This window comes from Brachyhypopomus gauderio, chromosome 17, assembly GCF_052324685.1.
Source record: "Brachyhypopomus gauderio isolate BG-103 chromosome 17, BGAUD_0.2, whole genome shotgun sequence".
NCBI classification, from domain to species: Eukaryota; Metazoa; Chordata; class Actinopteri; order Gymnotiformes; family Hypopomidae; genus Brachyhypopomus; species Brachyhypopomus gauderio.
The window spans coordinates 2,961,288-2,988,878 of record NC_135227.1 but is presented as its reverse complement, the minus strand read 5'-3'; the positions used below and the strand labels follow the sequence as shown (position 1 = coordinate 2,988,878).

The following is a 27,591-nucleotide window of genomic DNA, read 5'->3' as shown; positions in this document are numbered from 1 at the left end:
ATGGCTGTTTAAGTAAATTTGGCCACGCCTTGGAGCTATTGATTGACATGTGACAACCAGACTGTATGCAAATCTCAAAATGTTTTTAAGCAACGTTGATAATGAGATTCTCCTGAATATTTTGACACCAAGGTTGTGGTGATTCGATGAAAAACCAGGGACTAGTATAAAAAAGTAGGTTTTGCATATTATGCAAATTAGCAAAAAATCTAAGTAGGCGGAGCTTAATGGTTCTTGAGGCTTTTTTGTTTGGCTTGAGCCAAGGAATCCATCAGAAGTGGAATTTTGTTTCTAGGCCCTACGGTTTGGGAGATATCGACCAAAACGCAAAATGGTGCGCTATAGCGCCACCATCAGGCCAATGTGGGTCTCTGTGCTTTAGCACGGTCTCGCAAAGAGACTACACCATCCTGCCAAGTTTGGTCTCCCTGGGCCTTACGGTCTAGGCTGCAGTATGCGTTTTATCAGTAGAAAAATAATAATAATAAGAAAGAAAGAAAGAAAAAACCCGACAATAACAATAGGTTTCCCACACTGTGTGTGTGAACCCTAAATATAGCCGCAAGCGGCAATTGGCGGGTTCACACACGAATAGGCCACTTGGCTTCAATAGGCAATAGACCCAATAGGTCCTTTAGACCCAAAAGAAGCTGTTTGAGTGGAAAAAATGCACAAATAAATCAATGTGCAAAAAAATGTTCAATTGGGGCACTAAAGGCCGAAAAGGATCAAAATAATGTGTATTGGCAAAATGATTCAGATCACAGAACTAAATCACATGCTGAGATCAGCTTTGTGTGTGTTTGTGTGGTGTTTCATGTGAGCAATAGTTTTCAGTCAGTTTCGGTGTTTGGCCACTAGATGGAGCCCAAGTACCATCATACTGATATCTCATTTTTATCAGTAATGCAATGACATTTTGGTGAATTAAAAGGTTCATTTCTGGTCAGGCAGTGCACTTTTTGTTATAAGATGCAATTGCAATGTTATAGAACTTATTGATCTGGATCATACAAGACCAATTACTTGTCTGTATTCTGCATAACAAGATTGCAGCATGAGTTTTTATGTTTTCTTAGGTTTTTGGGTACTGTAGCGCCCCCGACAGGCCAATTTGAACCAAACTTGGCATACCTCACAAGGACTTCCCGATATAAAAGCCTTTCAAATTGGGAGTTGATTGCATACATGGTTTATGAGTTATAGCAATATAGGTCATATATGGCATGGCCACAATGATATAATGGGAAAATGGACCAATCAGATAAATAGAAATCCATTATTTTTTTAATCAGTTTTTACCTACAGAGTCTACTGATTATGCTCATAGCAATTTTTCCATAATTGGATCAAATTCCTATGACTAGTTTGTAAATAGCTATTTTCAAACAATAGATGAATGTGACAAAAGTATGCATTTTTTAATAGGACTTGTAATTGCAAAGTTGTCAGGTCTACTGCAAGGAATAAAAAGAAACAAGTTGCATGTTCCTAAGTGAAAATTTGGAGGAGTTATGCATGATTTTCACAAATAGCGCCACCTTGTGGCCAAATGTTTTAAAACTGCACAGCATGACACATAGTCCTGAGATATGCACAGTGGTAAGGTTTCATGTTGTTTGGCCAATGGTAAGTCTGTCAAATGGCCAATTAATTCAAATAAAAATTAATTGGCTCATGGCGGCCATGTTTTTTGAGTGATGATGGCATCATTGTGTGTCTTGATATCACTTGGGCCCCTGATGATGCCTGTAAAGTTTTGGCTTGATGTGACTAACGGTTTCTGAGATACAGTTTTTCCCATGTTATAGCGCCCCCTATTGGACAATCGTGGCCAGCTTTGACCTATGACCTCGGAGTCATGTGCCCTAACAACTGTTAAAATTTTATGAAGATCGGTCAAAGCGTTGCTGAGATATGGCTGTTTAAGTAAATTTGGCCACGCCTCGGAGCTATTGATTGACATGTGACAACCAGACTGTATGCAAATCTCAAAATGTTTTTAAGCAACTTTGATAATGAGATTCTCCTGAATATTTTGACACCAAGGTTGTGGTGATCGGATGAAAAACCAGGGACTAGTACAAAAAAGTAGGTTTTGCATATTATGCAAATTAGCAAAAAATCTAAGTAGGCGGAGCTTAATGGTTCTTGAGGCTTTTTTGTTTGGCTTGAGCCAAGGAATCCATCAGAAGTGGAATTTTGTTTCTAGGCCCTACGGTTTGGGAGATATGGACCTAAACGCAAAATGGTGCGCTATAGCGCCACCATCAGGCCAATGTGGGTCTCTGTGCTTTGGCACGGTCTCGCAAAGAGACTACACCATTCTGCCAAGTTTGGTGTCTCTGGGCCTTACGGTCTAGGCTGCAGTATGCGTTTTATGCGGAGAAAAATAATAATAATAATAATAATAAGAAAGAAAAAACCCGACAATTACAATAGGTTTCCCACACTACGTGTGTGAACCCTAATAAGAAAGAAAAAACCCGACAATTACAATAGGTTTCCCACACTACGTGTGTGAACCCTAAATATAGCCGCAAGCGGCGATTACGGGGTCCAAGCTGAAAGTTCGGCAAGGTTTGGGCACCCACCGGCAGGCCTGGCACGATGGCATACAAAGGTATATGAAGGGAATCTATAAATGAGACACCTTCTCACAAAACAGAAGCTAAAAATTTGCTCGTCAGTCAATCAACCAGATTGTCAGGTCTGGGAATCGAACTCACAACCTGTCACAAGTCCAGTTACCCAACCACTATTCCATCTCTGCCGAATGAAGTATGGGTATATATGGCTATGGCAGTGTCTATGTGAAAGCTATAGGGAGACCTGCGTTTTTGTGAATGCCTATGAAGTAGGGGGGAGACAGACCACGGTTTGATTAGTGTTAGAAGGATGGGGGAGGAAGAGAATATATGGACATACAAGTTAGAATTTACATGGGATTCTGTGTTGAGGGTGGGTGATTAAAGTAGAATATCAAAGTTGGACATGTGTGATACATGCATGTTTATTAAGAAAATTGTAAAAGAAAAAGTATTAAATATAACTGTACATAAATGGCATTATACTGCAATGGTGTGGTACTTGTGCAAACTGTAAACATAAGGTAAAATAACAAACAATAAGTACAAAGATGTTCTACAACCACAGCCATTAAATAAGTGCAAGAATACAAAAGGTTAATGAAAACAAGAATTATAGGTCAAGAGACCCATCATTAGAGGTCTGTTCAAGCCATTGCTGTTGCTGCGTCTTCAGACGAGGGTGCTTCAGGAGGTGCATCAACAAGTACAGATAGTACTCTGGAGCCCTTGGTAGTGACAGTGGCCCTGTCGTGGTGCAAGAACAGTGCTGCAAGCTCGTCAGGCTGTGGCAATGGACCAGGGTTCAGAGAAAGTGTCTCCCTTATTAATTTGTCAGTCAAATTAAAAGAATGTTGTGTCCCAGCCTCATCAATAATAGTGAGCGTGCCACGAGCCACAGCAGAAAGTTTAGCCGTTTTGCAGAAGGCTTTGCATGAGTGGCAGCGGGTCATTAGGGTAGAGAAGTTAACAGAGTCTAAAGAGTGTCTCTTGGGGCAGAGGTGTTGAACATCAATGTTCACCATTGATAATTCACCCTCAGTGGTGGTGATGTCATCTACAATAGGGTCCACCGATGGACCGGCATGAGGTATTGTCTGTATATTGGTGTCCCTGGTCGTCGTGAGGGTAGTTTGTCCCATGAAGTTCCGCACAGAGACATCACTAAAGTGGTACCAGTTTTTTAAGCAGAATGTATGGGTGCCCCAGACTGTTAGCAGTAGTGAAGCTGTTTGATCTGATACAGCATACACTACCTTCTTCAGGGGTGTAACAGTGTTGCCCTTTGTGAACTCCTCACTGTTCTCCCTTTCTTCCACCACACAAACAGATACGTTAACCTAAAAGAATGGGGAGAAAGAAACATGAGAAGGCAAAGCATTAGGTAATATGGTTCATGTAAAAATACAAGAGCAAATATTAGAGCCAAAATGTACACATGATGCAGTAGTGAAAACAGATTCAAAAAGAGAACATATGGGTCTATAAGATGTGCAAATCATAGGGCTCAGGTATTGATGTAGTGATTGAGCAATAAAGGAGAATGTAATTGTGTTCAGTTAGAAGGATGCAAGTTGCTGTATGTAGTGAGTGTGGTGGGACTTACACGCTGGTATTGGACGGGACTTTGCAAGATCTGTAGCAGGGTTTTGGTAGGAATGTCCTGTGGTGGGGTGGTGTCGTAAGCAAAGTCAAGGCTTCTGAGGCAAGTGACTTGCGAGTACCTGTTGATCATGATGTCGTGTTTGCCCTCATGCTGTCGGGAGGGACTTAACACGACATTCTTTAGCAGAACTGGATTTCTGGAAAGCAAGCAAGTGTGATAGGAGTAAAGATAAAACTGAATTTTCTCTCATTTTATAAGAGCTGCTGCTCCAGCCTCCATCCAGAGAGCTGCGCACCGTGGAAAATCTGAAACAACCAATTAAACTGCAGCCTCAGATCACCTGCTTGCCAAAAGTTTATGCACCTACATGCAGTCTCATTAGACCGGCACAATAGTGCACAATGTAAGCAATTAAATACAATTATGCGTTTACTCTTGTAATAAATTCAAACATGGCTATTAGACACACAGTGTGACTAAATAATTTCCTAACTACCGCAGTTTATAATTAACTCATTTTAATCTGAAAAATAATAAGGGGGCGGCGCCCCAGCGCCACAAATTGGCCAGCCGCTACTGCAAAATTGGATACTTACTTGTCCATTTCTGCACGTGTGAAGAACTCGTGGTGGTGTGGTGTAAAGACCACAACACGGGAAGTTCGGTCCGCCTCTTGGAAATTTGCGGTGAAGTATTGTTTGCTGGTGGATGCAGATTGTTGCAACTGGGAAACTCCGTGGACATATCCTTGCAGGTCCTGGGCGGCAGGATGACGTGGGGATGCCATGGTAGGCAATTGTAACAGGAAAATTGGCTCCTGTCAGGTGGGAGAATGTTGTGAAATGGAGATTAGATACAAGGGGGCTTTTGGGACATGTCGGACATACGGTGTCCTCAGGACAAGTCCTCAAAGTTGACTTTTTCCCATAGAGAATGAATGGCGGAATGTTCAGAAATGTCCCCAGTTAGTGTGCTGTCATGAAAAATCTCCTGGATAAACAGTTGTAAATTCCTTCCACTTTCATCTAGAAGCTCCATTTAAATTTTAAATGAGAGAGAAATTTGTCCTTTCTGGCACGCCAAAATATCTAATCATTTTATCAATTACTTTTAGAGTTATGAGCATTTGTTTGGCACTAGACACAGAAAACTGCCCCATTAACTCCCATGTTAATTTCTCAAAATCAGAACTGTCTTTTTCACAATTTGCCTCTGTGTTTAACTTGTCATAAATCAGACAATATTGGGTCAAACAACACACAAATTACACCAAAATGATCAGCCAGGGGTCCTCTCTCATACAATATCTTCGGTTAAGCGATATGTTAAATAGAGCCCGAAGTACGACCGTTTGTTCGGAGGGTGCAAATCACATTAAACGAGGCTTCTAGAGTGGAAGAGACAGTGTTTCAGTTAAGGGATTTTTCACAATTTGCCTCTGTGTTTAACTTGTCATAAATCAGACAATATTGGGTCAAACAACACATAAATTACACCAAAATGATCAGCCAGGGGTCCTCTCTCATACAATATCTTCGGTTAAGCGATACGTTAAATAGAGCCCGAAGTACGACCGTTTGTTCGGAGGGTGCAAATCACATTAAACAAGGCGTCTACAGTGGCAGAGACCGTGTTTCAGTTAAGGGATTTTTCACAATTTGCCTGTTTTTAACTTGTCATAAATCAGACAATATTGGGTCAAACAACACACAAATTACACCAAAATAATCAGCCAGGGGTCCTCTCTCATACAATGTCGGTTAAGCGATAAGTTAAATAGGGCCGGAACTACGACCGTTTGTTTGGAGGGTGCAAATCACATTAAACGAGGCTCCTCCACTCAGAGTGGTGTCAGTTATGTTGAATGTGTCTCCCCCTCCCCCCACACACGCACGCACACATGCATCTCTCTCATACCCACTACACACAGACACACACAGATGGAGCAGAGGAACAGATGGGGAAGATGGAGCAGAGGGGCAGATGGGGCAGGTAGAGCAGCAGGGCAGGTAGAGCAGCGGGGCAGATGGAGCAGACGGGCAGATGGGGCAGATAAAGCAGATGGGGCAGATAAAGCAGATGGGGCAGAGGGGCAGATGGGGCAGAGGGGCAGATAGAGCAGATGGGGCAGAAGGGCAGATGGATCAGATAGAGCAGATGGAGCACACACGCACAGAACCTCTTCTCTCCCTCAGTCCCTGCAGCAGTATTAACTGTATAACTGAACAACCACTCAATTTTAACTAACCCACAACCAATTACCCCTCAACAGTAATTGCCCCACCACAGGTAAATACCCCCTCAACAAAACATTCCACATCTAAACAAGCTTTTAACAGGAACTACACAGTAATCTTAATACACATCAACAACAATAACCCCAACAGGTCAATAACCCCTCAATATCAACTACCCCACAGCCAATTACCCCTCAGCAGTAATTGCCCCAAACAGCTATATTACCTATTAACCGCAACAACACCATTAAACGAATAGCCTTCAACAATATCAAATACATCTGCATTAACTACCCCAATGGCAATAGCCCCTCAACAGTAATTGCCCCACCACAGGTAATTGCCCCTCAACAACAAATACAACATCTAAACAAGCTTTTAACAGATACCACACAGTAATCTTAATAGCCATCAACAACAATAACCCCAACAGGTCAATAACCCCTCAATGTCAACTACACCACAGCCAATTACCCCTCAGCAGTAATTACCCCAAACACCTAAACTACTCCTTAACCGCAACATAATCTAACAATGATAACATTAAAACAACCTTTAACATTAGGCCATCAACATTCAAAACAGCGTTTCGACTGCTTTGCAAGCCAACAAAGTTTGTTCACAAACTTTGCCTATCTAGTTAATATTTTAATCTGTTAATGTGCATTTTATTGATTTGGTAAACGTATACGGCAATAAAAACTCATAAAAGGGGTGACTTTTGGGGTGGGCTACAACCAATTATTTGCTTTTCCTTTATTTTAAATGGGGAAATTCGCTTTGATATGCGAACGATTTAGCATACGAACCCGGTCACGGAACAAATTAAGTTCGTATCAAGGTACCACTGTATTTGTTTAGACTGATCAGATATAATAAAAGTGCAGATTATTATTAAACAATAGGAAAACAAAGTAGTAGATAGTGTAGTACTTACAAAATGTGTGAGAAGAAGGTGTTGAAAGGTCTTGCTTCAGGACTGGACAGTAACTTTATGTGAACATGTAGAAGTCGATGCTGTGTAATGGATTAGGGCTATGCCTTCAGACTTTTACTTGGGAGAATATTGGTTTGATGTTCCACTATCCAAAGAGAATTTGAGAAGGTCAAGTCCTTCTTTAAATAATAATGTGTGTTTGTGGGTTGTGTCAAATGTAGGGTTATGAGGTTCAGGTGTATACTGGTTGGTGGTTAGACAGGGATAAAAGAGGCTTGATGGACCAATTTGCATGGAGAATGGTAGAAGGTGTATTGACTCTTTCAGATGGTAATTAATAGGTGTCTAGTGGGGGAAATGTAATTGGCTGTGATGACTTTTAGCCATTGAGCACTTAAAGTGTGATTAGGAATCAGGAGTCGTGCTGTAAAAGAAAGCATAGGTTTGTATAAGAATAAGGAAGAAAATGCATCATTGAACTCTGGCGTTTATGTAATTTAATGTTTGTTTGTTTTTCAGAAGCAAGTCAACCAAGACTGCATGTGCCATTAGTGGTGGCAAGTTGTTATGTATGTAATTGTGTGTAAGTTCTAGTTGATCTAGGCTTGATCATGTAGTCTCCAAGGAGAAGGGGAGCAGGTGTATGTCCTTTGTCAGATATAAATTGGCAGGTGTCTGGCTGGTGAAAGGGAATGTGCTGCCACTGGTTGCATATCTCAAATGATAGTAGTCTGAAATGATGGGGGAAAAGTGTTTAATACAATGTTACTGTTAATGTACATGTGTTACAGGGCATTAACATGAACATATTGTGTACAGGAATTTATGTGAATGTGTGATTTTTATTAGTGCGATTATTGTTAAAACACAGAGACACACACCGCAATTATAATGGGCTCTGGGGGGGGAGTTAAAGGAGGCAGTATTTGATATGTTGGTAATTGTTTTTATGTGGTTATAGCAGGCTAGTTGTTAATGTACTCGTAGTTAACACGTAGGACACCAGCAAAGGCGCCCGACCACGTGTTGAACATGCATGAAGGTTTAGTTGCAAACATTGTTTCGAGTAAATAGTACACTATAGATAAAATGTGGAATTATTGTTGAAAGTCCGGCGTTAGGTGGTTCCGGCCGAACACCCCTGTATGTTTCTCTAGTTGGTTTGCCCTGTTGTTCGTAGAGCGACAGTGGGAGGAGGCTATCAGAGCGGAGCCGAACGTTGAGCAGAGCTGAACTTTGAGCAGAGGCGAACTTTGAGAACAAAGGGAATACGGAGATTTTGGTTGAAAAACAGAGTTATAAAGAGTGACTTTATTCTTCTGGGTGAGCTGTGCGCGTGGATCAACAGTAAGTCTACGTTTCAGCTGTTATATTTGTGTAATATGTTGCGTTTTGTATCCGTATGTTATAGCGGTAATTGAGGCTGTAATGTAATATGTACATAGTAATATGACGGTTAGTTTGGCTCATTAATGGGATATTGGTATGTCATGTGTATTTCTATGTATATTACATGTATTACCATGTATATTCATGTTAAGTCCGATATAAGTTAATGAGAGTTGCCTCACTGCATGAGTGAAGCATGATGTGTGCACGAGGTAGGCGCGAGGTGTTTTCGTGATACTCGCTTCAGTAGCGCTTACTTATCCTGTAGTGTTTGCTCAGAGTAGTGCGATATATGCGAAGTTGTACTAGCAGTGGCGGCTGGTGCAAAAAAAATTGAGGGGGGCGCAAACAAATTAAACAAATAAAGCAGTCTTAGTGCCCTTTATTTACTTAAACATAAATTTATGCATCTACATCACATATGTCAAAGTCAAGACCCGCGGGCCGGATCTGGATAGATTGATAGATCATAGATTGATTATCTATGGCCCCCTGGATGATATTTAATTTCTATTAGAACCGGCCCGCAGGCCACAGCCGCCCGCTGGTGTTTGTTGTGCTGGTGCACAAACACTACATTCCCCACAATGCAACGGTAGCCCGCGAAGTCACTGCAGCGCCACAAGCGGCGAGGGTCCGCGCGGCGAAAATGACGTAATCGCAGTGGCTCCTTCCGTGTGCGAGGGCGTCGCGCGCTATCGATTCCCGAGGTCGTGCACCTGTCCAATTTTGTAACTGTTCAGCGCAATGAACAAAGTCATGTTTGCAGGGTTCATACACCTTTACAAGGTGGAATTCAAGCACTTGTACGTCACTTTCAAGGTCCATTTCAATATTTCCCAGCACGTTAAACTTAATTAAGTTAAATATTTATACGTATACTCGAAATGATTCGATATAATTCGCTTTTTATTCACATTTAATGGTTGTTTGGTTTTGAAAATAATGTTAACGTCTTCACGTTCTCTCATGTTTCGTCCTGGAATTACAAGAGGCTCGTATTTGTTAACGTGATACAAAAGAACTGTTAAGTCAGACAGATATTTGTTGTGAACCGAAGTAGTTACAATTTCAAGCATTTTCAAGTACTTTAGCCTAAATTTCAGCACTTTTCAAACCTGTATTACTTTATTCATTTAATGTACAGGACATGTCTTCTTTGAAGGAAGTTTGTTTTTATCTGTTTGCTGTTTCAATGTTTTCACTTGAAATTACTAACAGCTCCATAAGAAAATATTACTTTATTCATTTAAGCATTAAATAATATACACCGTGTTAGGTCTTGGTTCAATAGGCTATGTACAATCATTTCATTATGTTTTAATAAACATTGAACCAGTCCGGCCCTCGGCTTGTAGAAAATTTTTTTTGGCCCTCTGTGTATTTGATTGACATCCCTGATCTACATGCACTCTCATTAGACCGGCACCCTGCACACAGGAAGTGTGCACAATGTAAGCAATTAAATACAATTATGCGTTTACTCTTTTAATAAATTCAAACATGGCTATTAGACACACAGTGTGACTAAATAATTTCCTAACTATCGCAGTTTATAATTAACTCATTTTAATATCTGAACAATATTAAGGGGCGGCACCCCAGCGCCACAAATTGACCAGCCACCACTGTGTACTAGTATGTTTAGAGTGTGAAGCGATTGTTTTGGTTTATCGTTTATTGAGTATTGTATGTTTATACGTATTTTCATTGCCGAGCCACACAGATACGCCCATATGTAATAAACACACAGTTAAGCACCCAGGATTAGATCTCCATTATTGTCAGTGGTTTCAGGCCGAGACGCTTATAACGATGTTTGGGCAAATTGGTCAGACTAATGACGGGGAGGGGGAGTGACAGACTAATTCGTAAAATGTGTTGTGTGTAAATTTTGTTTTAGCAGATGCCACGTACCAAGGCTTCACGCCGCTCAGCAGCTGCAAAGGCACGCTTCGCTAAGATGAGAGGTCCAGCAGTCCAGGCAGATGTGAGTGAAGTGCAGCACACTTGTGTGCAGCCACACACAGGATAATAGTCAAGGTGTATGGATGGTTTGGAACAGTAAATATGTGTGGTAATCTGTTGTGGCAGTTAAATATCTAAAATTGTGTGTAGTTTGCAGTGACTTGATGGGACAGTTTGTGCAGGTGTTGTGTAACGTAGTCAGTGTAATACATACAGCATACAGGAATCTCAGGCTTCAGTAGTGTACTGCATGCTAGTAAGATCCAAGCAGTATGCATTATTTTTGCTGGAGTATGGATGGCATTTCATGATTGTGCTATGTAATGTAAACACCATGAAGGACTGTAGAAATTAAATGGCAGTGGTAGTATGTGTCTGTAAAGGCTTTACAGGTTTGTGTAGATGGAACGTACAAAAGGGAGCAAGTTGTCTTTTTAGTGTGATGTGAGGTTCATGCATGTAAAAGCTATAAAATGTGTTTTTTGTGTGTGTGTGATTTTAGGAGTCACCTGTGGTGGATGCTGTGTCGAGTGAGGAGATGGGTCCAGAGGTTGTACTTTAATGAATACATTGCGACTGTTTAAATGATGCGTACATTGAGTTCTTATGTGTAAAAGAATGGAAAAAAGTTTAGGCTAACAAATATTGATGGGGGTTACTGATGCACGGTGTAAATAATGAGGGAACATGTGTTGGGGAATATGCATAAAACTATGTGGGCATAAAACTGCATCCCCACATAGGTTGTGAAAGTTAAGTGTGCTGATGACATTCAGAGGAACAATTTAATATATAGATGTGTATATGTAGAGTTCTTTATGTATGACAAATTTCTGAAATGATAGTCATTGAATATGATGTGTGTGTGTGTATGTATGTGTGTGTGTGTATATATATATATATATATATATATATATATATATATATATATATATATATATATATATATATATATATAAATTATATGATGGACACTGAATATGTAGTCAGTGTTGTGTACTTGTAGATGTGTGGGATATATTGTGTAGACACCAGCCTTGGTGTATTCTAGGGTCTGTAGTTTGCATTGTTAGATGTTTAACTTTGTGTGTCTTGTCATCCCTCTCTTGTTTCTCTTCTGTATCTTTCATTAGGTGCTTGCTCCTGAACCGCGTGTTCTTGGGAGCGGTGCATGCCAGAGGGACCCATCTCCAGAGGTTTTGCTTCCTCTTAAAAAAAAAGTACTGACTCCAGAGGTTTTGCTTCCTCTTAAAAAAAAAGTACTGACTCCAGAGGTTTTGCTTCCTCTTAAAAAAAAAGTACTGACCAATTCTGACCCCATCGTTGGGCAGAATGTGCAAAAGCTGTGCAAAAACCGTGCAAAAACTGTGCAAAAACTGGCCTATACCGTTCCAATGACTTCCAATACCATGCCAATGACTTCCGATACATGCCAATCATTCCCATCGCGATCAATCAATGAATCCTCTGATGCTATTGAAAGTGTCTGTGCTCAGTTTTCCCAGGTGCAGACGTTGACAGGCTCTTTCCATCAAGGACATCCAATGTTTGCCAATAAAGCTAATAAGCAGTGTGTTGCTAATAGTGTCACAGCTATAATGATGTCGAAAGTGAAGAATGTTCTGAGTTGGACCCCTGCTGACCTAGATGACGTTCTCATGAAGGGAGACGACCTATACAGATCCATCAGAGATGCCGGCAGCATTCACGACCCTTCAGGCTACCTGTTTGTTGGAGATTTGCCTACTACGCATACACTACAGAATAACAGCTTTGATTTAAACTATAGTGATGTCATGTTTGTAGGTCTGTTTGGTGTCCATGATTATGATGAAATGCAGAATGTTTACATGCCATATGATGAAGCATTAATAAGAGTGTTTTCACAGTTTGACGCTTGTTTATTCACTGTTAACTTGAATACGTGCGCTATCATTAAACAAGACTCATGCTATGTGCTAATCGACTCGCATTCACGTAACTCGCAAGGTGAGCGTACAAAGTCTGGTACAAGTTTAGTAGCGTATCATGCCACTATGGAGTCCCTGCTGAACCACGTTACGGTCCTGGGTTTGTCATTGAATGCCGACAAAATGCAATTTGAAATCACAGGCGTTACCGCGACTGTAAGCTGCACAATCGTAATGCCGGAAACCTTTGAAGGTGAGCGTTTATCGGTAATGGACAGTACGGAAATCGAAGCTACAATGTACACAGATGATTCCCCGTGCAGCAGTGTAAAAGCTAGCGCACATTTGCCATGTAGCGATGCAGTGAAACACAAACACGTGACCGATGGCGACAACGTTTCAGCTGATCAACGGGCTAAACAAGTGAGTACCAGGGGAAATGAACATGGCGACGATGTTGTCTTGGTTACTGAGACCCAAGCCGACAACTTTATATTCAGTCCTTTAACAACGCAGCAGCAGAAAAGTATGTGCTTAAAACTAAATATTGTTTACATTGAACTTAATCGCGCCGAGTTGCCTACTCCCGCTGTAATGGGCGAGCCTTGCCAAACGCAGATGATCACTGGTGATGGCAATTGTTTTTTCCGCTCGTTGGCTTTTGCAATTAGTGGAAGTGAAAAAGAGCACAGGAAGATCCGATGTGCTACTGTTAAACACATAGAGAAAAATGAAGCACGCTATGTTAACTATCTCAGAGAAGGTTATTCCTGTGTGTCACAGTATATTTCTAAAACAAGAATGAAGTACGTCGGTACCTGGGCCACTGAAGTGGAAATTCAAGCTGCGGCTGACCTGATTGGTGTAAATATTCATACACATTGTCAAAACGGATGGCTGAAATACTCTGCACGTCATCCTTTCACTGGTCAGTGTAATGAAACAACAGGAATTTATCTGAAACATTGTGATAACTCACATTACGAGGTGGTGAGCTGTGTCAAAACAAGTGAAACTATGTGTACTGAACTGTGTTTATGCAACTATGGAAATACATCCTTTGCATCTGCTTCAAATCGTCGCATATGTAACAGAAAGAAAAGAGAGTATGATGCCAATGAAGAATATAGACAGGCAAAAGTCAAGAAATATACGCAAAGGTATCATGATGATGAGAATTTCAGAAACTGCGTGAAAAAACGAGAAGTTGATGCATACAGTACCAATGAGCAATATAAACGGCAGAAAATAATGCAAAGTCTACACAAATATTCAGACAATGTGGACCACAGGGAGCACATTAAGGAATTAAGTATCGAAAAATATAAGACTAACAAGAAACACAGGGAGAATGTGAAGTCATTAAGTATTGAAAAATACAAAACAGACCAGGAACACAGAGACAATGTGAAGTCATTAAGTGTTGAAAAATACAAAACAGACCAGGAACACAGAGACAATGTGAAGTCATTAAGTGTTGAAAAATACAAAACAGACAAGGAACACAGAGACAATGTGAAGTCATTAAGTGTTGAAAAATACAAAACAGACCAGGAACACAGAGACAATGTGAAGTCATTAAGTGTTGAAAAATACAAAACAGACAAGGAACACAGAGACAATGTGAAGTCATTAAGTGTTGAAAAATACAAAACAGACCAGGAACACAGAGACAATGTGAAGTCATTAAGTGTTGAAAAATACAAAACAGACAAGGAACACAGAGACAATGTGAAGTCATTAAGTGTTCAGAAATACAGCACAGATGAAAAGCATAAAGAACGTGTAAAGCAAATGAGTGTTGATAGATACAAAACAGATCTCCATCATGTGAACAGGTTAAAATTACAAAATACAGAAAGAAGAAACATACGAAAAGACAATAGGAAAGACATGTCCTATGTACTTGAACAGTTCAGAGACAAAATAGCCATGGGTCCTGTACATGTCTGTGCAGTTTGCCATCGAGCTCTGTTCAAACACCAAGTAATAAAATGCAGAAAACAAGAATATTTGAAAAAAGCTGCTACAGTTGCATTATTAGCAGATAAATGTATTACAGACAATTATCTACATAAATGTAATGTAAGCTGCACTGCACACTGCCCTGATAAAGCTGGTCCTGCAGGTTGTCTGTGGATTTGCTATACATGCCATAGAAAGATTTGTAATGGGAAAATGCCAGAAGAGAGTGTTGCCAATAATCTTTCACTGGAACCAGTTCCTTCAGAATTGCAGATGCTAAATTCATTGGAACAGCATTTAATTGCGATGCATATACCATTTATGAGAATTGTCTCCTTGCCAAAAGGAGGACAAAATGGGGTCCATGGACCAGTCACTTGTGTCCCATCAAACATGACAAATGTAGTAGATGTTTTACCAAGATCTGAAAATATTGATCAGATGATTCGAGTGAAATTGAAAAGAAAACTGACATACAAAGGGCATTATAAATATGAATTTGTTTGTCCAGACAAAATTCAATCTTCATTGATGTATCTACAAAAGCATAACAAATTCTACAGTAATGTCCAGTTTAATAATGATTGGATAAATCCACTGAGTAAAACTGCGGAAGCAGAGGAGAATGATGCATATGACCAATGTGTTACTGAGGAAAAACATGATGATGGTGATTCTGAAAATGACAACATTGATGAAACTCTTCATGACAGACAACAGCATGGTATGTTCATGGATACGTGTTTACAACCAGTTGATGTAGCACAGGAGATTCTGGATCAGCACTTTGATGGAATAATGTCTGTTGCACCTGCAGAAGGAAACAATCCAGTGAGGCTATTAACTGATGAGTCTAATGAAGCCAAATGTTTTCCAGTTCTTTTCCCAAAAGGCACAGGCACTTTTCATGACAACAGGCCTGAACGACTGACATTGTCAAGATATTTAAATACAAGAATCCTTAATGCAGATGGTAGATTTGCAAAGAACTTGGACTATATCTTTTATGGTCAGTATTTGTCTGAGTTAAATCAGGTTGTATCAAACGTGTCAATTGCTTTGAGAAAAGGACATTGTGCGCACAAAACTGACATTACTTCAGAAATGTTAGTAAACACAGACTCCCTACAAAGGATTTTGAATCATGATGAAGGCTATAAATTCCTGAAACCCATTAGAGGTACTCCTGTATTTTGGCAAAGTGTTCAGAAAGATCTGTTTGCAATGGTCAGACAACTGGGTATCCCTACGTGGTTTTGCTCCTTTTCCTCTGCTGACTTGCGATGGCCAGAACTGATGGAAACAATCCTGACTCAAGAGGGTAAATATGTATCACCAGATGACCTTGACTGGTCAGAGAGATGTGCTCTGCTGAAAAGTAACCCTGTGACAGCTGCCAGAATGTTTGACCACCGATTCCGTTGTTTTCTGAAAGATGTCATCATGTCTGAAGCACAACCAATAGGAGAAATAGTTGATTACTTCTACAGAATTGAGTTTCAACAACGTGGTTCACCTCACAGTCACTGCCTGTTCTGGGTTAAAGACGCTCCTCAGATAGACAAAGATGATGACAATAAAGTTCTAGCATTCATTGATCACTATGTCACATGTGAAATGCCATCAGTTGATGACACAGAAATGAATGAAATTGTGTCAAGTGTACAACAACACAGCAAAAGGCACTCAAAAACATGCAAAAAAAGGGGGACTATATGCAGATTCAACTTTCCCCGTCCTCCATCTAGCAGAACATTTTTGACACGACGCAAGACTGACAATGATAAAAATGTTGATGATGACAAATGTGGAGAACAAAGCATTTCAGCAAATAACAATCAAAGCAGGCCTAATATGGAGCATGATTTAGCAGATTCCATATTGAAAAATGTACGGACAGCTTTATTGAACACTGAGGCCAACTTTCAATCAGCAGATGACTTATTTGCTTCACTAGGCATAAATCAGGAAACTTTTGAAGCAGCATACCAAACAATTAGCAAAAAAAACAGTGTTGTGTTGAAGAGAAAGCCATGTGATGCTTGGGTGAATCAGTACAACAGATATCTCCTAAATGCATGGAATGCTAACATGGACATACAGTTTGTGATTGATGCATATTCCTGTATTGTATATATCATCTCATACATATCTAAAGCTGAGAGAGAGATGGGATTGTTATTGTCACATGCTCAAAAAGAAGCTGCACAGCAAGGCAATCTTGATGCTAAACAAGCTTTACGCAAACTTGGCAGTGTTTTCCTTCATAACCGTGAAGTTTCAGCTCAGGAGAGCGTATATCGCCTTACTAATATGAAGCTGAAAGAGGCCTCCCGCAAAGTACAATTTGTGCCAACCTGTGATGCAATCAGAATGAGTCTTCCACTCAATGTTATACAGAGGAAAGCAGAATGTCTTGATGAAGACAGTGAGAACATCTGGATGAACAGTATAACTGACAGATATAAGGGGAGACCTAAATCCAAGGATTTTGAAGAAATGTGTTTGGCTACTTTTGCATCAGAGTATAGAGTGTTGTCAAAGTCTGAAACGTCATCTCCAAACACTGTGAAACTAGATGAAGGTCTAGGATTTGTGATGAAAAGGTCACGAACTGAGCCTGCTGTAATTCGATATGCTCGTTTCTCACCAACCAAAAATCCTGCAAAATATTATGAAAGCATTTTGCAACTGTTTCTTCCTCATTACTCGATCAGTCAACTGAAGCCACCAACTTTCCAGACACACCAAGAGTTCTATGAAGGTGGGTTTGTCAAATACTCAGACAATGAACTGGTTTCAGTAAAAGCCATAGTGGACACAAACATGTCAAAGTTTGAAAAAGAGGCTGATTCCATAGACCAAGCTAAAGAAGACCTAGAGGTACATGGTCCAATGGAAGATGCATGGGCACAAATTTGTCCAGAAACAGAACAAGAACGCTTAGAATGTCTTGAAAATAAATATAATGACAATACACACATAAGTGAAAACAGTGATGTTATACCAGATCTCCTCCCGAAACAAACCTTTTCATTAGACAATAATAAACATAACCTGTCAAAGGATGCAGCAATGGCTTTACTTCGTTCACTGAATGCAAAACAGTCTCAGATATTTTATCAGATTCGTCACTGGTGTTTACAAAAGCTACGTGGAGAACATCCGGACCCTTTCCATGTGTTTATATCAGGCCCTGGAGGTGTTGGAAAATCTGTGCTGATCAAAGCAATTCATTATGAGGCATGTCGCATCCTGTCTCGTTTATCACAGAATCCTGATGACACACGTGTGTTATTAACAGCACCAACAGGTGTAAGTGCTTATAACATTGATGCTGCCACAATACACACTTCTTTGTCCATTGGCACAGATACTAAGCTGCCTTATCAGCCACTGGGAGATGAGAAAATAAATGCACTGAGAACTAAATTGGGAAAACTTGATATATTAATCATAGATGAAATTTCAATGGTTGATCATAAACTCCTTGCATATATTCATGGCAGACTGAGACAGATCAAGCAGTGTGGAGATTACTCAGCTTTTGGAAAGGTTTCAATCATTGCAGTGGGTGACTTCTATCAGCTCAGTCCAGTGAAGGGTAAACCTTTGTACAGTGAACCTGTGGGTGTGAATCTATGGCAGAATCATTTTGCTTTGGCAGAACTCACTGACATCATGAGACAAAAAGATGCTGCATTTGCAGAGTTATTGAATCGGCTCAGGAAAAGGCAAAAATGTGATCCATTGCTCAATACAGACATTAATCAACTCAAACAGTGTGAAACAGGTGAAGGAGAATGTACTACAAATCTGCATATTTATGCAACAAATGAGGAAGTTGATGACCACAACAGACATATGCTGCAGCTAATATGCTCTGAAACTACAATCATTGAGGCACAAGATTATGACAGAATTCCAAAAACTGGACGATTTCAAAGAGTAAAGAGCCACCACGGCAATATGTGTAACACGTGTCTTTCACGATCACTTCACATTGGAATCAATGCACGGGTCATGCTTCTTAAAAACATTGATGTTTCAGATGGCCTTGTAAACGGTGCTTTTGGTACAGTTAATGCAATACATTTCAATGCAGGTGAAGATTTCCCTTCAAAAATATATGTGACCTTTGACAATGAAAGAGCTGGTACAGCGGTAAGAGCCAAAAGTCAATGCTTACAACCTGACCTGCAAAAGGCAACACCAATTGAACCAGATGAAGAGAGAGTGACTAAGAGTGGTGGCATACGACGCCAGTTCCCCCTGAAATTAGCTTGGGCTTGCACCATCCACAAAGTACAAGGTCTAACTGTGGACAAAGCAGTTGTGTCACTTAAAAAGATATTTGCACCTGGACAAGCATATGTGGCCTTAAGTCGTGTTACATCTCTTCAAGGTCTCATAATACAGGACTTCAAAGAAAGTGCAATATATGCCAAATCAGACATTGAAAGTTTCATGCAAACCATGCCTGCATTTATTCAGCCAGTACAACAAACACAGGTGTCTCCATCATGTAAAATACTTCTGCACAATGTCCAAGGACTGTCATGTCACCTACAAGACCTACAACAAGACAAAAGGTATATGGATGCTGATATCATTTGTATGACAGAAACTTGGGTACAGTCACGGCATAACTCAGATGTACAAATAAGTGGATTTTCTTTCTATAATCAACCAAGATGTCTTTCGTATGACTCAACTGACACTGTGTTTGCTAAGCTCAAGGACAAACAGCATGGAGGTGTTGGTATCTATTATAAACCACAGACAAACTGTACTATTGTTGATGTACCATGTATGAATCTGGAGTGCATGCAGTTTATTCTTCCTCATCTCAATGCAACAGCTGCAATTGTGTATCGCCCATCTTCATATAATCAGACAGTATTTCTCAACAAGATGAGCAATTTGATCAGGCACATGGACAGTTTCTCAGAAGGTAAAATTATCATGGGAGATTTCAATGTAAATCTTTTTGTAACTAACTCAGTCTGTGAAGTGATGCAACGTTATGGCTTTACTCAAGTAGTGAAAGATGCAACAACAGAAAATGGCACCTTAATAGATCATGTGTATGTTAAAGACCTTGACATTGACAAAATATGTGTTTCTGTTATGCCTACATACTTCAGCTGTCATGAATGTGTTGTACTCTATTGGTAGTTTTCACACTCTGGCATTCACACAATGTTTGTATATACTGTGACATTACTACATCAGTTCATTATGATTGTTAAATCCTCATGGTCTGCATTATTTTCCCCTGCTTACAATTGGCCAATTCCAAAAGATAATCATTAAAGTTCCTAAACATTGCTTTCACGAAATGGAAAATAACACTGTTACTTAGTTACTTACTTTTTTCATTTGATTACATTTTAATACTACATAAATGTATAACAGCTATGTGAAGGAAATTTTTAACTTTTATTATGAACAACCACATTGTCATACTTGTACAACATTGCACAACTAGAGCTGCAGTGACTGTCCACAACAGTTCACGGTAAGTATATGTTTACCTGAATGAGTACAGGAAATATCAATGCATGTTACTGACTTATTCCCGTTATTATTACTGATTCTCACTTCTTTTAAAAACTTTTTCCCACAGATCAAACATGTTCTGGGCACAACATAATCAAGATGTCTCTTTAATTAATCAACATTCAACCACTGGAGCTGCAGCGACTGTCCACAAGAGTTCACAGTAAGTATATGATTACCTGAATGAGTACAGTAAATATCAATCCATGTTACTGACTTATTGCAGTTATTATACTGATTCAGACTTCTTTTTAATACCCTTTCCCACAGATCAAACATGTTCTGGGCACAACATAATCAAGATGTCTCCATAATTAATGCACAACTAGAGCTGCAGTGACTGTCCACAACTGTTCACAGTAAGTATATGATTACCTGAATGAGTACAGTAAATATCAATGCATGTTACTGACTTATTGCAGTTATTATACTGATTCTGACTTCTTTTTAATACCCTTTCCCACAGATCAAACATGTTCTGGGCACAACATAATCAAGATGTCTCCATAAGTAATCAACATTCAACCAATTGAGCTGCAGTGACTGTCCACAACTGTGTTTTCCTGATTATTAGTATCTTATTTACTTTACTTTTTTACATTATTTTATTTAGTTACATTTTCTTATTTTAATATTTATTTTATTACATTATTATTATTATTTTATAATTTCTCATTATTTTATTATGCTTTTTTCCTTCTTATCTTTAATTTCTTTTAACAAACCCATCACTCATCATTTCATCTTTAATAAAAATATTTGCCAATCATCTACTCGTGTACATTGTCACTCAATTTGCATATATAAACAACTTGGTCTGTGACGTGTTTGTGTGTGTGTGTGTGTGTGTGTGTGTGTGTGTGTGTGTGTGTGTGTGTGTGTGTGTGTGTGTGTGTGTGTGTGTGTGTGTGAAATGTTTGGTGTGAATATGTGAAAGCATTCAGGAGATGCAGCTATATATGTTTACATAGGTAGGCATGTGTGTGTGTGTGTGTGTGTGTGAGTGTGTATAATGGGCTGTGTCAGTTGTCACACCCTGCTGAACCTGTGACTGAGATGCAAACACTTGAGTAAGCATGTGTGTGTCTGTGCATGTGCACGTGTGTGTTTTTGTCGTCACTGGGTAGGTATGGCTAGGGCAATGTGTATGTGAAACCCATTGGTAGGCCAGTACATGTGTGTGTGTGCATGTGTAACAGACAGAGCGAGATAGGCTTGGTGTGATTGAGAGTGTTCATGAGTTAGGGCTGTATATGTAAATGTTTGTGTTTGCGTATAATGGGCAGTATTAATTGTCACAGTGAACATGTCTGACAATGTATGTTCTCAATCTATGATGAACACACATAAGTAGGGGTGTGTGTGTGTGTGTGTGTGTGTGTGTGTGTGTGTGTGTGTGTGTGTGTGTGTGTGTGTGCATATAATGGGCGCTTAGTTGTCACACTGAACTCACATGTCTGACATGACAGTGTATGTGTTCAATCTATGGTGTATACACATGAGTAGGTATATGTGTGTGTGTGAATTAGGTATTGCAGTGTGTATGTGAAATGAGTGTGTGTGTGTGTGTGTGTGTGTGCACGCGCATATAAGGGGCACTTGGTTGTCACAGTGAACTCACTTGTCTAACATGACGGAGCATGTGTTCAATCTATGGTGCATACACATCAGTAGGCATATGTGTGTGTGTGTGTGTGAACTAGGTGTTTGTATGTGGTAGTCACAGAGGTATGGGTAGGTTTGGCTAGGGCAGTGTGTATGTGAAATATATGAGTGTGTGTGTGTGTGTGTGTGTGTGTGTGTGCGTGCATATAATGAGCACTTGGTTGTCACAGTGAACTCACATGTCTGACATGACAGAGCATGTGTTCAATCTATGGTGCATACACATAAGTAGCCATATGTGTGTGTGTGTGTGTGTGAACTAGGTGTTTGTATGTGGTAGACACAGAGGTATGGGTAGGTTTGGCTAGGGCAGTGTGTATGTGAAATATCTGAGTGTGTGTGTGTATGTGTGTGTGTGTGCACGTGCATTTAATGGGCACTTGGTTGTCACAGAGAACTCACATGTCTGACATGACAGTGTATGTGCTCAATGTATGGTGCATATGTAGGCATACGTCTGTGTGTGAATTATGTGTTTGTATGTGTTAGTCACTGAGGTATGGGTAGATTTGGTTATGGCAGTATGTATGTGAAACCTGTGTGTATGTGAAAATTCGTACATTTTTGCAAAGCACTTGCAATTACAAAGTTGTTGGGGATTTTGCATAGAATCATATGAGATCATGATTGTCCTTCTACATGAAAGCATGTAGGTGTAATTCAGGAATTTGTAGTATAGCGCCACCTAGTGGTGCAATTCCCGTCATACTTGAGTATGTCTTAGAGGGTGTGTAGATGAACACAATATGTGAGTTTCATGTTGATTGGCATATGATAAGCTTGTGAAATGTGTACTGAAAGTTGATTGGTCGATAGCGGCGGCCATATTGGACATATGATGGTGCAGGTCAAGGACCTGTGTCATAGGTGCATATAGATGATGCGTACCAAGTTTGGAGTTATTTGGCCAATCGGTGTGGGCAGGAGAGTTTTTTGGCCATTATAGCGCCACCTAGGTGTGCACGTCTGCCAAAATGTATGTGCCGGTCTAGACACCCAATAGGTACATGTGTGTGAAATTTGGAGTGAATACATGAAAGTATGCCTGAGATACAGCAGAATATGTGGATTTTTGGCGAAGGAATTTTCGACGCTTGACTTCTGATGCATGTGGCCACGCCCATGTGCAGAAATGTGCACTTTGGCTCCATAACAATTAAAGTTCAGACTCTTCTGAACGCATGGATACCACATATGTGCATGTATGTGAAAAATCCAGGGACTAGTACGCGCTCAAAAATGTGTGCGTATTTGCATATTATGCAAATTAGCTCGACATGTAAGGGGCGGAGCATATGGCTTCAATGGAACTTTTTTTAGATGAGCACATGCCTGATCAGATGAAGTTTACATTTTGTCTCTAGGACATACGGTTTAGGAGAAACACCTGTTTAAACTTTTTCATGCGTTTGTGTGCGCTATAGCGCCACCTATGGTCGGATCGGGCTGGCGTGTTGCGCCTGAGTAGCGGAGAGGAGTACTACAAGTTGGCCAAAGGAGAAGTCTGTAGGTCTTACGGTTTAGGCTGCACAACGCGTTTTAGCGGAGAAAAAGAATAATAATAATAATAAATATAGCCGCAAGCGGCAATTGGCGGGTTCACACACGAATAGGCCTCTTGGCCTCAATAGGCAGAGGCCCAAAAGGTCCTTTAGACCCTAAATGTGAAAAGAAGCTGTTTGAGTGGAAAAAAATGCACAAATAAATTAATGTGCAAAAAAAGGTTCAATTGGGGCACTAAAGGCCCAAAAGGATCAAAATAATGTGTATTGGGAAATTGAGTCAGATCACAGAACTAAATCACATGCTGAGATCAGCTTTGTGTGTGTTTGTGTGGTATTTCATGTGAGCAATAGTTTTCAGTCAGTTTCGGTGTTTGGCCACTAGATGGAGCCCAAGTACTACCATACTGATATCTCATTAATCTCAGTAATGCAATGACATTTTGGTGAATTAAAAGGTTCATTTCCGGTCAGGCAGTGCACTTTTTGTTATAAGATGTAATTGCAATGTTATAGAACTTATTGATCTGGATCATACAAGACCAATTAATTGTCTGTATTCTGCATAACAAGATTGCAGCATGAGTTTTTATGTTTTCTTAGGTTTTTGGGTACTGTAGCGCCCCCGACAGGCCAATTTGAACCAAACTTGGCATACCTCACAAGGACTTCAGGATATAAAAGCCATTCAAATTGGGAGTTGATTGCATACATGGTTTATGAGTTATAGCAATATAGGTCATAAATGGCATGGCCACAATGATATAATGGGTAAATGGACCAATCAGAAAAATAAAAATCCAAAATTCTTTTAATCACTTTTTACCTACAGAGTCTACTGATTATGCTTATAGCAATTTTTCCATAATTGGATCAAATTCCTATGACTAGTTTGTAAATAGCTATTTTCAAACAATTGATGAATGTGACAAAAGTATGCATTTTTTAATAGGACTTGTAATTGCAAAGTTGTCAGGTCTACTGCAAGGAATAAAAATAAACAAGTTGCATGTTCCTAAGTGAAAATTTGGAGGAGTTATGCATGATTTTCACAAATAGCGCCACCTAGTGGCCAAATGTTTCAAAACTGCACAGCAAGACACATAGTCCTGAGATATGCACACTGGTGAGGTTTCATGTTGTTTGGCCAATGGTAAGTCTGTCAAATGGCCAATTAATTCAAAAAAAAAATTATTGGCTCATGGCGGCCATGTTTTTTGAGTGATGATGTCATCATTGTGTGTCTTGATATCACTTGGGCCCCTGATGATGCCTGTAAAGTTTTGGCTTGATGTGACTAATGGTTTCTGAGAAACAGTTTTTCCCATGTTATAGCGCCCCCTATTGGACAATCGTGGCCAGCTTTGACCTGTGACCTCGGAGTCATGTGCCCTAACAACTGTTAAAATTTTATGAAGATCGGTCAAAGCGTTGCTGAGATATGGCTGTTTAAGTAAATTTGGCCACGCCTCGGAGCTATTGATTGACATGTGACAGCCAGACTATATGCAAATCTCAAAATGTTTTTAAGCAACTTTGATAATGAGATTCTCCTGAATATTTTGACACCAACGTTGTGGTGATCCGATAAAAAACCAGGGACTAGTATAAAAAAGTAGGTTTTGCATATTATGCAAATTAGCAAAAAATCTAAGTAGGCGGAGCTTAATGGTTCTTGAGGCTTTTTTGTTTGGCTTGAGCCAAGGAATCCATCAGAAGTGGAATTTTGTTTCTAGGCCCTACGGTTTGGGAGATATGGACCAAAACGCAAAATGGTGCGCTATAGCGCCACCATCAGGCCAATGTGGGTCTCTGTGCTTTAGCACGGTCTCGCAAAGAGACTACACCATCCTGCCAAGTTTGGTCTCCCTGGGCCTTACGGTCTAGGCTGCAGTATGCATTTTATCAGTAGAAAAATAATAATAAGAAAGAAAGAAAGAAAGAAAGAAAAAACCCGACAATAACAATAGGTTTCCCACACTGTGTGTGTGAACCCTAAATATAGCCGCAAGCGGCAATTGGCGGGTTCACACACGAATAGGCCTCTTGGCCTCAATAGGCAGAGGCCCAAAAGGTCCTTTAGACCCTAAATGTGAAAAGAAGCTATTTGAGTGGAAAAAAAATGCATAAATAAATCAATGTGCAAAAAAAGGTTCAATTGGGGCACCAAAGGCCCAAAAGGATCAAAATAATGTGTATTGGGAAATTGAGTCAGATCACAGAACTAAATCACATGCTGAGATCAGCTTTGTGTGTGTTTGTGTGGTGTTTCATGTAATAGTTTTCAGTCCGTTCCGGTATATGGCCACTAGATGGAGGCCAAGTACTACCATACTGATATCTCATTAATCTCATTAATGAAATAGGACATTTTGGTGACTTAAAAGGTTCATTTCTGGTCAGGCAGTGTACTTTATGTAAAAAAAAAGATTCAGTTGAGGCACTAAAGGGCCAAAAGGATCAAAATAATGTGTATTGGCAAAATGATTCACATCACAGAACTAAATCACATGCTGAGATCAGCTTTGTGTGTGTTTGTGTGGTGTTTCATGTGAGCAATAGTTTTCAGTCAGTTTCGGTGTTTGGCCACTAGATGGAGCCCAAGTACTATCATACTTATATCTCATTAATCTCAGTAATGCAATATGACATTTTGGTGAATTAAAAGGTTCATTTGTGGTTAGGCAGTGCACTTTTTGTTATAAGATGCAATTGCAATGTTATAGAACTTATTGATCTGGACCATACAAGACCAATTACTCTGTCTGTATTCTGCATAACAAGCTTGCAGCATGAGTTTTTAAGTTTTTTTAGGTTTTTGGGTACTGTAGCGCCCCCGACAGGCCAATTTGAACCAAACTTGGCATACCTCACAAGGACTTCAGGATATGAAAGCCATTCAAATTGGGAGTTGATTGCATACATGGTTTATGAGTTATAGCAATATAGGTCATAAATGGCATGGCCACAATGATATAATGGGTAAATGGACCAATCAGAAAAATAAAAATCCAACATTTTTTTAATCAATTTTTACCTACAGAGTCTACTGATTATGCTCATAGCAATTTTGCCATGATTGGATCAAACTACTAGGGACTAATTCCAAAAGAGCTATTTTCAAACAATTGATGAATGTGACAAAAGTATGCATTTTTTAATAGGACTTGTAATTGCAAAGTTGTCAGGTCTACTGCAAGGAATAAAAAGAAACAAGTTGCATGTTCCTAAGTGAAAGTTTGGAGGAGTTATGCATGATTTTCAAAAATAGCGCCACCTAGTGGCCAAATGTTTTAAAACTGCACAGCATGACACAGAGTCCTGGGATATGCACAGTGGTGAGGTTTCATGTTGTTTGGCCAATGGTAAGTCTGTCAAATGGCCAATTAATTCAAATAAAAATTAATTGGCTCATGGCGGCCATGTTTTTTGAGTGATGATGTCATCATTGTGTGTCTTGATATCACTTGGGCCCCTGATGATGCCTGTAAAGTTTTGGCTTGATGTGACTAATGGTTTCTGAGATACAGTTTTTCCCATGTTATAGCGCCCCCTATTGGACAATCGTGGCCAGCTTTGACCTATGACCTCGTAGTCATGTGCTCTAACAACGGTTAAAATTTTATGAAGATCGGTCAAAGCGTTGCTGAGATATGGCTGTTTAAGTAATTTTGGCCACGCCTTGGAGCTATTGATTGACATGTGACAACCAGACTGTATGCAAATCTCAAAATGTTTTTAAGCAACTTTGATAATGAGACTCTCCTGAATATTTTGACACCAAGCTTGTGGTGATCCGATGAAAAACCAGGGACTAGTATAAAAAAGTAGGTTTTGCATATTATGCAAATTAGCAAAAAATCTAAGTAGGCGGAGCTTAATGGTTCTTGGGGCTTTTTTGTTTGGCTTGAGCCAAGGAATCCCTCAGAAGTGGAATTTTGTTTCTAGGCCCTACGGTTTGGGAGATATGGACCAAAACGCAAAATGGTGCGCTATAGCGCCACCATCAGGCCAATGTGGGTCTCTGTGCTTTAGCACGGTCTCGCAAAGAGACTACACCATTCTGCCAAGTTTGGTGTCTCTGGGCCTTACGGTCTAGGCTGCAGTATGCGTTTTATGCGGAGAAAAATAATAATAATAAGAAGAAAAAACCCGACAATTACAATAGGTTTCCCACACTACGTGTGTGAACCCTAATAATAATAATAAATATAGCCGCAAGCGGCAATTGGCGGGTTCACACACGAATAGGCTTCTTGGCC

General features: G+C 39.9%; 2 protein-coding genes across 2 annotated transcripts; one reads left to right on the top strand and one right to left on the bottom strand.

Annotated features, from left to right (window-relative positions):
- Window positions 1–3,141: 3,141 nt before the first annotated feature.
- Window positions 3,142–4,424, bottom strand: LOC143480149 (uncharacterized). The gene is made up of 2 exons (XM_076977643.1): window positions 4,195–4,424; window positions 3,142–3,928 (listed from the first exon to the last, which is right to left on the bottom strand). Exons 1-2 carry the CDS (start codon window positions 4,321–4,323, stop codon window positions 3,236–3,238), a joined length of 822 nt encoding a protein of 273 aa, XP_076833758.1. The 5' UTR covers window positions 4,324–4,424; the 3' UTR covers window positions 3,142–3,235.
- A 4,123-nt stretch (window positions 4,425–8,547) lies between these two features.
- On the top strand, window positions 8,548–20,843 carry LOC143481135 (uncharacterized). The gene is made up of 9 exons (XM_076979077.1): window positions 8,548–8,715; window positions 10,664–10,747; window positions 11,228–11,275; window positions 11,859–13,058; window positions 13,419–14,109; window positions 14,239–19,554; window positions 20,230–20,325; window positions 20,433–20,521; window positions 20,629–20,843. The coding sequence occupies exons 2-7, from the start codon at window positions 10,664–10,666 to the stop codon at window positions 20,271–20,273; spliced, it is 7,383 nt and encodes a 2,460-aa protein (XP_076835192.1). The 5' UTR covers window positions 8,548–8,715; the 3' UTR covers window positions 20,274–20,325; window positions 20,433–20,521; window positions 20,629–20,843.
- Window positions 20,844–27,591: the final 6,748 nt, after the last annotated feature.